Source organism: Xyrauchen texanus, chromosome 5, assembly GCF_025860055.1.
Source record: "Xyrauchen texanus isolate HMW12.3.18 chromosome 5, RBS_HiC_50CHRs, whole genome shotgun sequence".
NCBI lineage: Eukaryota > Metazoa > Chordata > Actinopteri > Cypriniformes > Catostomidae > Xyrauchen > Xyrauchen texanus.
The window spans coordinates 5,289,243-5,307,132 of NC_068280.1; the positions used below are offsets into that span (position 1 = coordinate 5,289,243).

Below are 17,890 nucleotides of genomic sequence, written 5' to 3' on the forward strand. Positions count from 1 at the left end.
TGAGAAGATTAGAAAACCCCAGTCCTGTGCTATGAGCACACATTTCACTGTGTTTGCTGAAATCCATCGTATCTGTGGGTAATAACGACACAATATCCCTTTATTGTACAGATTAGTGCAGATCTTACTCTGGCATGAGTTATAAATGCTTTGTTAGGGTGCATTTTGATTGGGATCAAGATAAATATGCTTTGTTACCAAATAACGAGGACATTATGAGGTTGGGTGGATTTTATTTCAAATGAATGTGATATTATTATAAAGCACCATAAAGCATAGTACATAATAGGCAAGAGTTACAAAGCTATTTACTTAAATTGCAAAAAGGCAAAAATATAGAAAAGATACCATGGACTTTTTATTTTGCTTAAAGGTGACCTGGGTCATTTCTGCACCACTACTGGCACCAAACGAAAATGTGTTTGTTTGGGACAGGACTATCTGTTTGACCAAACAATGGCAGACATTACACTTCACCTTTAGGCACCAGCGAATAGCTTTGTAAATCCTGCCTTGAGAAAAACACACATGGGTTTCCCATGAAATCAGATGCACTCCGAATCGAAGTTTGTTTCAAGTTGTTATAAGTATCAAAATGATTTGAGACCCATAATTATTAAAGTTTAGAATTGATGCATATTATAGACACATATAACAGCACATGCAACACTTAAAATGTATTAAATTAAAAAGTAAACAAACAAAAAAAACAAAATATGCACAGCAAACCATATTTCATATTTCAGTGAAAATTGCACTAAAGCTCTTCTAGAAAATATATAGTAAAAAGATGTGTGTAATCCAAGTTTATACTGTATAGATACAACTATGTGTGACCACATTCATCCTTTGCAATGCTTAATAAGGTATGTGTTATGTTTATGAATAGCTATGCAGGATTGTGCATGCATTTCTTCTGCTTGACCACGTATTGAAAAGAATTGGTCCTTACTGAATATGACCATATAACATCTTCGCAATCTCATTAATCATTACATTCATAATTCTAAATGTCAAATGGCTTTCTTCATAACTGATGAAAAAACTGGAGAAATACAGTCGGTTAGTTAGTGCTTGGATCCAATATCTAACTCTATATATATTTCTAACGCTTTACGTTCTAAGCAGTGCACTCGATCATAGCAAGATACAGAACAAAACTGTGATATAAAGGATTACTTTTTACCAACTTGACCGTTTCAAAGATGAAATAGAGTAGAAGCAAAGAATAGTTAAAGATTATGCTGATAATCTAATATAATGGATATGTCGTTTAAGGGGCCGTTCAGACCGAAAATGATCTTGCATTAAAATAAGCAAGATGCATTGAAACAAAGCGTGACGGGGCATCTAAAAACTTGACACTCAAAGACATTGAAAAACAGTGAGATATGGTGCAACTCATCCATATAGCGCATGTTTACACATAAAACAGCATAGATGTTTTTTTAAGCAAAAATAAAGAAATAAAAGAATAAAATGACCATAGCCAGTGCACTGCAAAAAGCATTTTCCTTCTGAGGATTTTTGTCTTGTTTTCCTGTAAAAATAAACATTCTTCAAACAAGATACATTTACTTGAGCATCTAAATGAATTAGTTATATAAAGTGGCAAGTAAAAGTATGGAATTGGAATTACCGGCATTCATGAATACATTTGTCTCAAAATCTGGTTTGATCTTCATCTAAGTTACAATAACGAGCAAACACAATCTGTTAATAATACACAAAATGGTTGAGTTGTTCTTTGTACATATTGAATACATCATTCAAACATTCACAGCGTAGGTTGGAAAAAGTATGCAAACCCCTAGTCTAATGAAGTCAACAAAAGCTAACTAGAGTTATGAGTTGGCAAACCTGGCATCCAGTTAATGAAACGAGTTTGGAGGTGTGGGTTAGAGATACTTTGACTTGTAAAAAGCACTCAAACTTTTTGAGTTTGCTATTCACAAGAAGCATCAGCTGATGTGGATCATGCCTCACAAAAGAGGTATCTCAGAAGAGATCATGAATTGTTGCTTTGCATAAAGCTGGAAAGGGTTACAAAATTATCTCGAAGAGCTTAGATATTCATCTGTCCACAGTTAGACAAACTGTCTATATTGATTTAGTACTGTAGCTACTCTCTCTAGAAGTGGCCGTCCAGCCAAGATTACTCAAAGGGAACAACACGGAATCCTGAATGAAGTAAAAAAAGAACCCTAGAGTGACAGATAAAGACTAGATGGTATCATTTGAACTGGTTCATGAGTCTACTATACGGAAAACATTAAACAGGCATGGTGTCCATGGTAAGATGCCACGAAGGAAGCTGCTGCTTTCCAAAACAAGTTTGCCAAAGACCACTTTGACACTCCTCAACGCTACTGGGAAAGTGGTTTGTGGACTGATGAAACTAAAGATTGAATTGTTTAGGAAGAACATTCAGCACTACGTATGGTGTAAAAAAGGCACCAAATACCAACATGAAAACATAATCAAAATGGTGAAGTACGGTGGAGGGAGCATCATGATTTGGGGCCTAGACCGCTTGCCATCATTGAGGGAAAAATGAATTCCCAAGTTTATCAAGATATCCGACAGGATAATGTCAGAGTGGCTGAGCGCCAGCTGAAGCTCAGTAGACGTTGGGTGATGCAGCAGGACAATGACCCTAAACATCGAAGTAAATCAACTACAGAATGGCTTCAAAAAAGGAAAATCCACCTTTTGGAGTGGTCCAGTCAGAGCTCAGATCTTAACCCAATAGAGATACAGTGGAATGACCTCAAGAGAGCTGGTCACACCAGACATCCTAAGAATATGGCTGAGCTGAAGCAGTTCTGTAAGAATGGTCAAACATTCCCTCTGAACGTTGTGCAGGTCTAATCCGCATCTACCAGAAACACTTGGTTGAGGTTATTGCTGCCAGAGGAGGGTCTGCCAGTTAGTAAATCCAAGGGTTCACATACTTTTCTTTCCACAGAACTGTGGATGTTTAATAGGATGTGTTCAATAAAGACATGAAAGATTATAACTGTACAATTTGATGTAGATGAGATCATATTTTATGACCAATTAATGCAGAAAACCAGCTAATTCCAAAGGGATCACATACTTTTTATTACCACAGTACAATATGTAAAGTATACCTCAAATGAAAATGCATTTAATTATTAACAAATTAATATGTGGTATAAACTAAAATTGAGAATCCACTGACTGATCATAAAAACAAATTAGCTTCATTAGAATATCCAATCAAATTATTTTAAAAAAGTAATGAAGAAAATGTGACAAAAATCTGATGTTTTAGAAAGTCCTTGTTGCTTATTTACAAACACTTCGATTTATCTTCATATTTTCATTATAAAGCATAGGTTGGCTACAGACAAAAGCCCCAATTAACTTTAATATAAAGAAACAAATAAATAGCTTTTGTGTAGGACTATTTAATTCTACAGCTGTGGCCCTGTGGAACAATGGTCAACCCTGAAATTTTGAAACCAACATTCAGAAATTTTACTTCATAGATTTGCCGAATGCACTGCACTAGATATGACCCTTGAGAACAAATTGCGGAACACTTATATACAACTGAAACCCCTCACATATGGGCAGCCCCATTGGCCGCACCATCCGGGACTTCATTGGACAGCGATGAGGGTGAGCGGGAACTGCGTGGGCGGAGCTGAGCGGCTATTGCGATTGGTGTGGCCTGATTGTGGCTGACCTGTGATATTGTGTCATCAGACTCCCAGCGCTCCAGCTCTTCTCTCACCAGCCTGTCCAGCTGCTCCCGATGCGGCTCTGGATCTCTGCCCATCCTCTCATCCTGGAAAAGGAGAGGATGGAATGTTAGCCATGATAAAATAATTGGTAAACTTTAGCATGATGCTAATGCTGACATTTTTTTTTTTTTTTGTCTTTTTAACTTTATAAGCATTCAATTTATGTTTCAAATGCATAAATGTACAAATCGGGGATCTCACACTTACAATATTGACTAATGAATTTCAATGATTTTTGCATGACTTTTCCAATTACTTGGATTACTGGATAAGGGTTTTAAAAATTATTTATAGAGACTACACTTACAGAGCAAATTCAAGCCAATTAAATGTTTAAGACCATAGCAAGACTTGAAAAATCAGCCTGATCTCATTCAAATTACGATACCGTGGCCACATTTTTGCAAGAAGATATTAAGCGCTGTATTACACTTTTCCCTAGAGTGAAATGTCCAGCGGGGGGCGCCAAAAGTGAGTGAAATGGTGTCGTAATTAGGAGGAATGTTAGATAGAGGTTTTAATGAGAAAAATGTAACTCCCTAACCTAAACTTGAACCTAAACCTAACCAAAAATGTCCTAAAAGCAAATGAGATGAAAACAAAACAGACATCCATACCATTAACCAACATCTAAACCTCAAAGCAAATGCACCATTTTCTGAAGCAACCATGTCATTTCATGTTGCTTCTATGACACTTTCGTCTTATGTGTCAGCTTGCGTGATTGACTGAACTCGAACCTCAATCTTTCAAATTCAAAGTCCAATAATCTATTAGGTGAGCAACCGAGCAAGCTATTCACATTGTAAATGTAGGTTGGTCTGTAATACAAGCGTTAAAATTAGGGTTGTCGATATAACCAATGTGATGTGTCGAGTTAATTCAGTGTGATTAATTTGACAAATAATAATGCGTTAAAAATTAACGCAATTAATCGCAATGCCCCCAAACCGTAATAAGCAAGATTCCTGAGAAATGCAAGCTTGTAGTACCACCTGTTTACTCCAGAGGGCAGTAAATGAAACTTCATCTGTATGAGCAACAGGCAGTTTATACAGTGAAGAAACAACCATCCAGCAGCAAAACAACTCTAACATGTGTTACGTTCTTTCTTTCAAAACACTTGATGGATCGCAAATCTGAACTAAGGGATCTCAAGATGTGCTCTTAAGTATTAAACTATATTTAACTTGACACAGTGAACTAAACATTTTATGTTTATGATGCAACGCACCCGAGACACGACACAAGCATGTCTGACGCAGGTGTTCATTGACGGGTCCTTAAACAAGCCCTCATAGTAAGGATTTTCAGACATTTTCAGAGATATTGAACTAATTTCAAGCTAATAAAATATTTCAGAGCCCATTATACAGTAACTAGAAAAAAATATATTCACTATGGAAATGTCCATTGTTCCAAACCTGTATAACTTTCTTTCCTCTGTGTAACACCAAAAAATACATTAGGCAGGACGTTAGCCTCATTCACCATTCACTTTCATTGCATCGTTTTTTAAATACAATGAAAGTGAATAGTGACTGAGGCTAACATTCTGCCTTACACATCTCTTTTTGTGTTCACATGTGTTTGGAACAACATGAGGGTGAGTAAATGATGACATAATTTTTTCTTTTTCTCCCCATTTGGAATGCCCAATTCCTAATGCGCTCTAAGTCCTCGTGTTGGTGTAGTGACTCGCCTCAATCCGTGTGGCGGAGGACGAATCTCAGTTGCCTCCGCTTCTGAGACCGTCAATCCGTGCATCTTATCACATTGCTTGTTGGGCGCGTTACCACGGAGACGTAGTGCGTGTGGAGGCTCACGCTATTCTATGCAGCATCCACACACAACTCACTACGTGCCCCACCGAGAGCAAGAACCACGAGGAGGTTACCCCATGTGACTCTACCCTCCCTAGCAACCGGGCCAATTTGGTTGCTTAGGAGACCTGGCTGGAGTCACTCAGCACGCCCTGGATTCGAACTCGCGACTCCAGGAGTGGTAGTCAGCATCAATACTCGCTGAGCTACCCAGGCCCTGATGATGACAGAATTTTGATTTTCATGTGATCTCTCCCTTTAAGAGTTTCTTTCATCACCTCCATGACTCCATCCAGGATTCGTCCAAGCACATCTCTCCTCTTCATCTTGGCTCTCTCCATGGCCTCTAACTTCACAATAACCGCATCTATTTTTGACACAATGCTGCCGATAGAATGCTCCATACGGTCCACTCTACGCACAAGCCTGATAAACCACAGGAAACATACAATCCTTACATTTTGAGGTAAAAACAAATCGTGTCATATAAACAATTTGTTAGTACAAATTGTAGAAATTGGCAGTTTTTAAAGCTAGCAGAACATTTTAAACACGTGTTTTGTAGAAGTAGGGATAAGCAAAATTTACACTTGGAACTCCTCATATGACACGCCTCCTGAGCTGCTGCCACGGCGACGAGAGCTGTGTCCGCTGTCCTCATCATCGTCCTCCTCGGAGTCGTCCTGACTGCGGGAGAAGCTCCGGCCACTCACTGGTCTGGGCAGTGAACTGTGCTCCAGATCCAAGTCCTCCTGGCGTGTGTTTAATACATACTAAGAATCTGCTGCAGTGTGTTTATTTGTCCATTTACTGATTCGGGTAATTGTTTAAATCTTTTCTAAAAGTGTTGTTCTGTCCTCATTTTTGTACAAAGGTGAGATTCAGTTTAAACACTTCAGCTTCATTTGAAGTCAACCCTTTTGTCTATGCAACTCTACTGTACTTGTTTTTCATTTTTTCTGAAAACAAAACATTTCTAAAAACAAATATTGCACTCCATTAATTTCTATTAGTTTTCTCACTCACTCTCTCTTTCTCCAGGTCATCTCTCATCTGTTGATGTTCATGCTCGGACAGTTCCTGATCTCCATCAAGGTCGTACTTAGCAAAGATGGCTTCAATTTCAGCATCCGAATGGCCCTTTCTACAAGTACACACGAAAACATTAGTTACAATGTAAAAATGTTTTTCCTTGCTGTTCTGTATCACTTTGCTGAAGTAAACATTTCTCACCCTCTGAGGTCTTGCCGGAGCTCATCAAAGCTGAGTTTGCCCCCAGCCTGGTGTAAGTTGTCTGGAATATCATTGACCGAGGTCTTCTTCAGTTTGAGTTTTACCATTGCCCTGTTATAGCCCTGAAACAGAAAGGGGGAAAGATCAAATGTAGATATATTGCAAATTATATAGGTCCATTTCTTGGTTGAATTTACATTTTGTTTGCTCATACCTTCTTGATCAGGTCTGTTATCTCCATCTCTGACCTCTGCTGGGCCATATCAGCTTTCACCTCAGAGTAAGTGTCATTGATGATGGCCAAGAACATATTCTGAACAAATCAAAATATAACACATGTAGTGAAAAAAAGACCATACATAGGGCTGGGCGATATGACTTGGCAATACGAGATTTTGCTAATTCAGCAAATTCAATGACATTCCTCTTGCGGAGCAAATGCTTCACGTGAGTGTTGCGCGCACTATCTCTGGAGAATGCAAATGCACACGAGTCACGCAGGCTTCCCGATATTTTTGCTCCAGAGAGGAGAGCGGACAGTGGGATCATTTCCGGTACTCAACCTAGCTTCTCTCGATATCGCGCTGCAGACCACAAAACTCATTTGAATTATACTGAGTTTATTTTTTTACATAAAGCGCTATTAAGGAGGTCAAACGGCTAGACAGCGCGACATTCAAACAGGTACGGTATTGTGTCATGTGGCCAAACAAAGGGTTTTTGAACTCATATCAACCTTATTGAAATTCTGTTTGAATGATGTTAGATATTAGGAAACAAACCGGCCATGTTTGCCTTCAGGTATTTGTATATTCTCTAAAGACAAGACTAAAATAATTAAGTGCCTATACGTAAGTGTTTATTTTCATTGGCTATATATATATATATACATATTTTTTTAAATAATATTGATCAACCACATATCAGACTGAGACTGTAATGTGGCATAATGTGAAATTTAGCAATATGCTAGTATTTCATTCACTGACTGTACTATCCAAAAATAGACATTAAAATATGATTATTTTATATATAAACCAATTTTTATGGATTTTCCAGATAACAATTACCATATCCCAATGTATATTGTTATAGTGATATAAAACGAGTGGTGGTGGCGTAGTGGTCTAAAGCACACATCTTGTAAGCAGAAGGTTGCTGGTTAGATCCCCACAGCCACCACCACTGTGGTGGCTGTGGGGAAGGCACTTAACTCCAGGTTGCTCCAGGGAATTGTCCCTGTAATAAGTGCTCTGTAAGCCACTTTGGATAAAAGCCCACCCCTAACTATACACCTAGTTATACCCACTGCTAAGTAAAAATATAAAGAGTAAATGAATTGACATTTTGACATTACTTTACGATTTATGTTATATTTTGCGTTCTCCTTGTGGTGTTTACCAATAGAATCATGAAGATGAAGAACACAAAGGTGGTGAAATAAATGGGTCCCAACACTCTGTCTGCTTCCTCAATCTCTGAGAAGTCAAAATCTCCCAGAATGATCCGGAACTGGGTGAAACTGTCAACAGGAAACCAAAAACATTATAAACAAATGTAATAATCATATTTAATCACAATCCTTTCACAAGAAAAAAATACAATAAAACTCCTTAAGTTTTATTTATATCCCTGAACTTAAACTCCTTTCCCAGTTGTTGGGTAAATTACTTAAAAATAGTAATCCACTACAAATTACAATTACTTCTCTAAAGTTTTTTACTTTAGAGGAAACATTACTTCATGGGAAAAGTAATCGCATTACAAATTATTTCACTTTTAAGTTACCATCTAAAACACTTCACGGAAATCTTTTTATTTTTTAGTGCAACACCCCAATTTGAGATTTATACTTGAGCAAATTGGAAATATTCCTCCTAATATTATAATTATTTTGTACAATCTGGCAACCATGCAGGCGAGTGCGCTCTTTCTAGCTCTCGCTTTCCACTTTGAACATACTTAGCGATCTGTAGTGCAATATTCTGCTCAAGGAAAAGGGTTATACAGCCACCTCGTGTCCATTCTTGAGGCTGCTTGTGATGTTCGGTGCTACTCGGTTTGCAGGTAAACCTTATCAGTGATGAAATTAAATATAAAAGTAGATCTCGTCATCATTGACATGCGGAGGGGTAATCAATTACACGCGAGCAAAAACAAGCTGATGTAGAGTGTGTTAAATTAAACAATAAATTAACAAGGAAGTAGATCTGGTCAAATAAAATATGTATAATAAGCTCAACCTTTATTCAGTTTAGAAAAAGTATCTACCTTTGTAGAGCAATACAATACTTTAGGCAATTGCAGAATAGTCCCATCCGTCACATATACACTTTTGTGACAAATTGAGTACACAACTATTTCTGGGCTTAAAAGATACAAAGACCAAATCAACGCGGAACATTGTATCTCAAAAGGAGTAGCTACAATGTATATGCCCGTAATATGCATTACTTAAAGCCCGATGAGGCCACTTTACCAAAACAGATGTCCACTCCAGGCTTTGTGTATATATATATGACGTATTTGTGTATATATTTTCAATATATCTCAATGTGTGTGTGTGTGTACATGAATTGTCCTCTTTGTCTGATGCTTTGAAAATTGTATGTTCACAATTCTTGTACACACACATGGGGATATATTTTATATATAAAAAGGCTTTTTACTAAAACACGTCATGATCAACAGGTAAATTGCTGCAATAACACGTTTTACTAACGTAGCCTTCTTAAAGGGATAGTTCACCCAAAATGTTTTATTCTCTCATCATTTACTCACCCTCGTGGCATCCCAGATGTGTATGACTTTCTTTCTTCTGCTGAACACAAACAAAGATTTTTAGAAGACTATTTCAGCTCTGTAGCTCCATACAATGCATGGAATGGGGTCCAAAACTTTGAAGCTCTAAAAAGCACATAAAGGCAGCCTAAAGTAATCCATTGGACTCCAGTGGTTTAATCCATGTCTTCTGCAGAATCTAATCTGTTTTGGGTGAGAACAGACCAAAAACTCCTTTTGCACGGTACATTTTAGTATCTGCTATCTCCTTGGCGATCATGATTTCGAGCTCGATTACACTTCCTAGTGCCATCTAGACTTCTGCACCTGCATCAAGCACTAGGAAGTGTAATTGAGCTTGAAATCATGAGGTTGCTTTGAGACTGCAATGACAAATTGTAAAGTAAAAAAGGAGTTACATTTTGGTACATGATTGGATCGCTTCAGAAGACATTGATTAAAGAACTGGAGACTTATGGATTCATTTTATGCTGCCTTTGTGTGCTTTTTGGAGCTTCAAAGTTTTGGTCTCCATTCACTTGTCTGGACCTACATAGCTGAGATATTCTTCTAAAAATCTTTGTTTGTGTTCTGCTGCAGAAAGAAAGAAAGAGGGTGAGTTAATGATGAGAGGATTTTTATTTTTAGGTGAACTATTCCTTTACAAAATCCTAAATCGACAAATCTAAACTGGCTTTGCAGGTTTTGTGTACACATCCTTTTTCATACAAAAACTGTGTTAGGAAACGAGGCCTCCAAACTCACATGCAGGCCTGAAAAGTGCTAAAGTCATCGACTTGAGTTCCAAACACTAAATATGCCAGCTGAGCGTAGGCCAGGAAGACGATGAAGAACATGATGGCGAAGCCCACCAGGTCCTTAGCACAGCGCGACATGGTGGTGGACAGCTGATTCATGGTCTTATTGAAGTTAATAAACTTAAAAAGCTGTGGGGGAAGCAAGACACTTCTGTTTGTTTACACATTCTAATGTAGCAAATAAGGAGTATTACATGTCAAAAGTTGAGACCTCACCTTGACCCATGAGAGGAAGACGATGACAGCAGCCAAATTGTTGAAGTGAACCTGGAGGCGAGCCAGGGGCTCAAAGTTTGGGTATGTACTGTGGTTCTCCAGCAGGAAGTGAAGTCTGTGACTGACCGCTGATGTTCTGCAGATGTTCATGATGATGGCTGGGACACTGAGCTGTGATGTAGAGATGGCAAATACAATAAAAAAAGGCAAACTGTGACACCTACATCAACATGGACCAAAGTGTTGTGCTCAAGAGCACAACATACAGAGGCAGAGATTATAGAAAGTCTTTACTATGAATTATGACTTACCATTACAATGAACACATCTAAGCAGTTCCACAGGCTCTTGAAATAGCGCAAGCGATTCAGGCGGATCTCAAGAACTTCTTCTACCAGGTAATACAGCACAAAGAGGCAGAAGGCCACTTCACAGAAGCCCACAAAGTAGTCCCAGCTGGATACGTAGCGGATTAGACGTACAGTCTGGAACTGCCAGGATGTCAAAGCGCCTCCTGTGGCTGGAAACTCCACTAGCAATCTACAGCAATGCAGAAAGGTGTAGATCTTTCAGGCTGATGTGAAGCAAGTTTTGATCACTAAAGTTTGATTGTTGAAACATAAAAACACTAATGAACCCTGATGACATTTGTACATCTCCAAACATAGATGCAATACATTTGATTTTAATGTAATTTTTAGAATGTTTGCTCATCTGCAGTACATTGCCTGGATGTTTCCCGTCACATGTTAGAACGACATTCAGCAGATGTTTTGATCAACGTTTAAAGTTAGCATGAAATGACAGACATAAGCCAGTTTATGTCCATAATGTGTCATTTTTCAGAGTGAAACAAGATATACAACAATACCAATACATTTAGTGGCGTTCCATACTAGGGTTTGCAGTCATTGTCTAGACTACTGGAAGTCGGAAATAAAAAAAGATGTTTCAGAGGTGCAATAAGTTTTTACATTTGAATAAAAGATTCTAATGAATCTTGCAAAATAAGACTAGAAATGTGTATTAAAGGGATAGTCACCCAAAAATTTAAATTCTCTCATCATTTACTCACCCTCATGCCATCCCAGATGTGCATGACTTTTTTTCTTCTGCAAGACACAAATTAAGATTTTTAGTAGAATATTTCAACTCTGTAGGTCCATACAATGCAAGTGAATGGTGGTCAGAACTTTGAAGCTCACAAAAGCACATAGACAGTATAAAAGTAATCCATATGACTCCAGTAGTTTAATCCAAGTCTTCAGAATTGATATGATAGGTGTGGGTGAGAAACAGATCAATATTTAAGTCCTATAAATTCTCCTCACTGCCCAGTAGGTGGGGATATGCATGATGCATGTGAATCAAAGAATGTGGAAGTGAAAGTGAAAATGGAGATTTACAGTAAAAAGGACATAATTATTTATCATATCGCATTTGAAGTCATGGATTTATCCACTGTAGCCATATTAATTACTTTTATGCTGCCTTTATATGCTTTTGGAGCTTCAAAGTGCTGGTCACCATTCACATGCATTGTATGGACCTACAGTGCTGAAATATATTTCTAAAAATCTTTGTTTGTGTTCAGCAAAATTAAGAAAGTCATCCATATCTGGTATGGCATGAGGGTGAATTTTCCATTTTGGGTGAACTATTCCTTTAAGATGCCTATATTAGTCAAATGTGATATTACAGCAATTTACCTGTTTATCATGCATTTATAACCCCGCTTCAATCCATTACCTGACAATACAAAACAGGTTAATATTGCCGTTGTAGATGGAGAAGTCCAGGAACACAGCTCTGGTGCCACGGTCTAGCCAGAGGTTGTTTTTTAACTCCTGCAGCTGATTGGCTGTCTTCTCTCGAGTACGGGACAGATCCTGGTAGTAACCCCCACCTCCATAGGTCGACACTTGCCCCCAATAACTGCTCTCACCCAAGCTTCTCTCCCCTGAGTACACCCACCTAAAAGACAAACTGCATGCTAAACCATATAGACATACTGTAGAAGACCAAAGATCAACCACTGAACAGTTATTCATAATAAGCCTTAGGTATGTTTTTACATACGCAGTCCCATTTTTAAGTCCGAATGGTGCCTTGTCTTCATTTCCAGGAGAGTAAATGTTGTAGCATTCATAAAGTTCATCGTGCAAGTCCTCGTGGATAGCGCAGGACTCATTGTGCACTCTGAGCTGTCTGAGACGTGGGACGCCCAACAGAAGGTTTTCATAGTAGATCAGGCTTTGGTTTTCCGGAAGGATTTTGTTGTTGTACCATAACTCCCAGTACATGCCATTAAGAAAAGGCCCTTCTGTAAACTAGGAATAATTATTTGATTAAGGTCTGTCTTCAAGCATTCACACATGTAGTACAAATCTGCATCTTAGTGTAAAAGAGTGTCATAGATAGTCGAAGAATTACTTTCCAGAGGTCCTCCATTGATGAAAGGGTCTTGAAGGTTGTTGGTTCTCCATTTGTTAATGGCACATCCAAGAAGAGTTGGGACATGACTTTGGTGTAGTAGTACATGTTGGTGCTCACCATTCCGTAGGTTACTAAAGCAAATCAAAGGCATATTCAAACATGTTCTAGCACCATTAAAGATTTTCTATAATCAACATATATATTTACATATATAGATTATGAAAACAAAACATCTAGATATAATTACTTTACCATATATTATCTGAAAGGGTTAGTTCATCCAAAACTGAATTTGAGTAAATGAAGAAATTCCCTTTTCATTTACTCACTCTCATGCCATCCCAAATGTGTATGACTTTCTTCTGCTAAACACAGACAAAGATTTTTAGAAGAATATTTCAGCTCTGTAGGTCCATACAATGCAAGTGAATGGTGACCAAAACTTTAAAGCTTCAAAAATCGCATACAGGCAGCATAAAAGTAATCCATAAAACTCCAGTGGTTTAATCCAAGTCCTCAGAAGTCATATGATAGGTGTGGGTGTGAAACAGATCAATATTTAAATCCTTTTTTAATATAAATGATCCTCCCTGCCAAATAGGTGGCAATATGCACAAAGAATGCCAAAACAAAAGAAGAATGTGAAAGTCTCTCAGCCACACCTATCATATCATTTCTGAAGACTTGGATTAAACCACTGGAGTCTTATGGATTACTGTTATGCTGCCTTTATGTGATTTTTAGAGCTTCAAAATATTGGTACCCATTCACTTGCATTTTATGGACCTTCAGAACTGAGATATTCTTCTCAAAATCTTTGTGTTCTGCAGACAAAAGAATGTCATACAAATCAGAGATGGCATGAGGGTGAGTAAATGATGAGAGTTTTCAATTTTGGGTGAACTATCCCTTTAATGTTTTGTCATTTGTTTTGTATACTTTAGTTATAAAGTGACTTTAAAAAGCATAGAGTGTATAAACCAGATGCCACAAACTTTCTGTTTGCTCAATTCATAAAAATGGAGTTCACTATCAGGTCTAAACAGTATCCTAGTCAAAAAAGAGAAGAATTTTGCTTGTATGGTTGTCATGAAAATGTAGTTATTTCAGCAAGAAAGGCCAACACTGCTGAAGTAAAGAAAGAAAAGATTTTCTTTCCATTTCAACAACTGATTCTTCAAGTGAACTGGCGGCAACTTAGCTCCCAAATTAAAAAAATTATGTTACAAAAAGTAAAACAAGGTTAATGGTAAGCATATACTTTCCCCATTAATTACTCTAACTGGACAAACTCTTCCTTTGGCAAACATGTACCACGCATATTACATTAAGTAAATGTATAAGTAATAATAATGTAATGTTTAGTGCAATAATAGCTCAACGTATTAAAAAAATGATCACTTTAATAACTGTCCAATATTCAACTTACATATGCAGAGGGTGACGAGAAAGAGGATGTAGGTGATCATCTCTCTGAGGACGGTTTTCAGGTACATCTCTCTGTTACTGTTGCTCTCACCCAAAAGACGAGTGTCCCACAGTACTGAAACAGGAAACAATTTGATTTTCCCTTTGACATAAAGACAGACACACAAAGGTGTGTGCCATACACACCTTTACTCAGATATCCTAAACCGTGCTACTAATAATAACTACACGGAATAAGTAGTAACCTTCAATTATTACATGAATGATAATGAAATTTCAAAGTTTTATTTTTCCGCAAAATCCTTTTTTCCATTTATATATATATAAATATTTTTCCCCAGATTTTCATGTTTTAAAGTGTAATTTAATTCCATTATCAAAATGGTGTCTAATAAAAAAATATTCAAAAATTTTTTACAATTACTTATCAACATACCGTTGCATATTTTAACCAACTTTATTCAGTACAATGGCACTCTTGCTTGTGATATATTTCTTATTTTTTTTTTATTATTATTACAGTCATTATTCATTCATATTATTATAATACTAATTATTATTATTTCTACAGTAAGGATTACATTTTACTATACAGTTATAATATATTTCTGTTGCAATTTCTTCAATTTCAGTCATTTAGCTTTTAATATGAATCGTGCTTTTATTTTGACGTGTATTATTCTCCGGATAAACAGTTCGCTATATGGCCCAGTGTGATCGTTAATGCGTAAATGCAGTGATTTAATTATATAAATTATATACAAATAACGCTTCAGAGTGGAGTAGTGCTCTGCTCTGTCATCTCTAATACAACCCTAATGATTCTGATGTGTGTGTGTGCAAAATTATACATTTTTATAGTAAATATTTTTTATAGTCAGAATTATTTTATAGTAATTATTCATGATATATTGCCTACAAAGTAGGGGTGTAAAAGTTCAGTTTTTTAATCAACAACATCTGTGTTCCACGGACGAAAATAAATAAGCCTGTCATACCGGTTTGGTACAACATGAGGGTGACTAAATAATGACAGGATTTTCACATTTGTGGCCTATTTATGTCCTTTTATGCCTTTGTGGCCCATCCTCATTAGGTTTCCAGAGGTTTTATTATATTTGTAATCATTTTCACGTTCTACCCCTCATTTTTTGCAGTATCCTCTTCCAGCAGCTGCGGTGTTCGTCCTGTGCTGGTGGAGTTGGATACGGTCCTCTGTTGATTCGCGCACTGATGCCAGTGAAGCTCCCGCTGCCGCTGCTGGAGGCCGTGGACACAGACCCCCGGCCCGGGCTCGCCGGGGGCCAGTTCGCCTCCATTATCCCCTCCTCCGGCTCGAAGCCCGGGTTATCCCGGCTCCACGCCTGCCTTGAGGTGGAGGTGGGTGGAGAGGGAGTTTCATCGGGCACCCCCAGGCCCACTTCTGCATGATGCATTTTTTCCATTTCAATGCCTTCATGAGGCGGAGGTGATGCTGCAGATGCCGCCTGGGTCTGCGGTGCTTGAGGCCGGACACGACTGGAGCTCATTATGCGATTCAATATAACTGTATATCAATGATGTATTTCATTCTTTAGCACAGGGTTGTAAGTAAGCTCTTATGTAATGTGTGCCAAATTTACATGAGGTGTAAAACTCAAAGTAGCAGGTTTGGTTTCCATAAAAGTTCTTGAATTGATTACATTCAGTTATTTATCAACTTGAAGTCCTTTTCCGATGTTGTGCAATAGAGATGAGTACCAAAATCCGACTGAAACACGTCGCGTTCTTCATACGAAACAACCAACAAAACAACAACAAAAAGAAAAACAGCTACAGCATCCGAACTCAAAACCTAAAAAAATAGCTTAGAAGTGCGTGGTTTGTTCTGAAATAGTTTTGAGAACTTCAGTCCTGCGTTTTTGGGAGTGGAGAAAAGCAGTTTTCCAGTCCGGACTCAGCCATCTTGTTCCCAGTTGTTCTCCTAAAATCCCAGACTAGAGGAATCCAGTTACACTGACATCAACCTCTGGAAACTTCAACACTTTTCCTTTTTAGCGCAGCTCCTCCCTTTCCCTCCACCGCACTTTCCACAAGACTCACAAAATAACCGAAATATGCTTTTAAGATAAAAAAAAAAAAGCAAGTCTAGATAGTTTTCCCGTCAATTATTTTGTAAAGTTATAATAATGTGCCTTGTGATGTTAAATGTGGCACGAGCTTGATGAAAATAATATATATATATATATATAAAAAAAGAGTGACGCTACATTTGTTTTTTGTTTATTACTACTCGGATACACAAATTCAATCAGCCGTTGTTTGGGCCTGTTGCTGCCTGGCAACAAGATGCCGCCCCTCTTCCGGATTGGATAAGGGAAAAATGAGTGACAGTTACATGAACCAATCAGTGAAATCCACACAAAACTTTGAGAATTTTTTATTTGGATGAGATTATTTTCGTTGCATGAAAATGTAAAAAGTAATTAGACATTAGTTTTAAATAAGCAAAAAAATAATAATAATTTTGAAGCATATTTTTAAGATTTCTGGAAGTCCTGAACTGCAAAGTGAAAAGATTTTTTTCTCTCTCTTTGAAAATGTTTTTTTCTATATCTGATTTTTTTCTGACCCCCCCCATTTGAACATGTATTTCTCTCTCTCTCTCTCTCTCTCTCTCTCTCTCTCTCTCTCTCTCTCTCTCTCTCTCTCTCTCTCTCGCTGATTCTTTTTCTCTTTACATATTTTATATATTTTTATTGTATACAGTCATCTTATTTTGTGTATATTGTATAATATTATTCACATTTTTCATTTTTTGTATACAGTCTTCTTATTTTGTGTATACTGTATATTGTATATTATTAGGTATATATTGTGTTGTGTAAACTGTGTTATGTGTAAATCAGATGTTTATTGTAATTGTCATACTGCATAATGTTGCTTGGAACTGCACCCAAGACTTTCACCCACTGTTGCACTTGTGTATATTGTTGAGTGACAATAAAGGGATTTGATTCTAACAAAATGAAATTAATAAAACTTGAAATGTGTAAATCTTAAAATATCGTACGTAACTATTACACCCAAAAATATATTTCTTTGGCCTATATATTTAAGTTTCATTAATTTCATTTGGTTTAAGAGTACTCAGTTCAATTTGATGGAATTTTGTTATTACATTTTTATGTGTTAATCTTAAAAATAGGCTAATTTGATTTTCTTTTGTAATGTCTTTGCACTTTATTTTAATCTAAAAATATACTTTCAGTGGTTAACTTAAACAGAAGTGTAATTGTAAACAACAAACTGCACATTGCTGAAAAATGCTATTGGTTGGTTTGTTGCGCATTTGAAAATAGACCTGAAACTTTGAATTTGACTGAAGCATTTGGCTTTAGTA

The 17,890-nt window shown here is 37.2% G+C and overlaps 1 protein-coding gene across 2 annotated transcripts; it reads right to left on the reverse strand.

Moving 5' to 3' along the window:
• Nucleotides 1-225: 225 nt before the first annotated feature.
• On the reverse strand, nt 226-16,610 carry LOC127643972 (polycystin-2). Of its 2 annotated transcripts, none has more exons than XM_052126931.1 (15): nt 15,650-16,610; nt 14,510-14,623; nt 13,078-13,211; nt 12,724-12,974; nt 12,394-12,618; nt 10,956-11,184; nt 10,645-10,815; nt 10,376-10,557; nt 8,231-8,351; nt 7,044-7,142; nt 6,830-6,951; nt 6,623-6,740; nt 6,185-6,345; nt 5,875-6,022; nt 226-3,817 (listed from the first exon to the last, which is right to left on the reverse strand). In XM_052126931.1, the coding sequence occupies exons 1-15, from the start codon at nt 16,035-16,037 to the stop codon at nt 3,590-3,592; spliced, it is 2,691 nt and encodes an 896-aa protein (XP_051982891.1). In that variant the 5' UTR covers nt 16,038-16,610; the 3' UTR covers nt 226-3,589. The 2 variants fall into 2 exon arrangements, with proteins under 2 accessions (XP_051982891.1, XP_051982890.1); XM_052126930.1 differs by having other exon boundaries at nt 6,185-6,348; nt 15,650-16,608.
• Nucleotides 16,611-17,890: the final 1,280 nt, after the last annotated feature.

Coding starts and splice junctions, on each gene's coding strand:
- LOC127643972 (XM_052126930.1), bottom strand. CDS start 16,037: ATGAGCTCCAGTCGTGTCCGGCCTCAAGCACCGCAGACCCAGGCGGCA. Junction 12,619..12,723: donor GGACTTAAAAATGGGACTGC/GTATGTAAAAAC, acceptor TTTGTCTTTTAG/GTGGGTGTACTCAGGGGAGA. Junction 7,143..8,230: donor TCATCTTCATGATTCTATTG/GTAAACACCACA, acceptor TGATTTGTTCAG/AATATGTTCTTGGCCATCAT.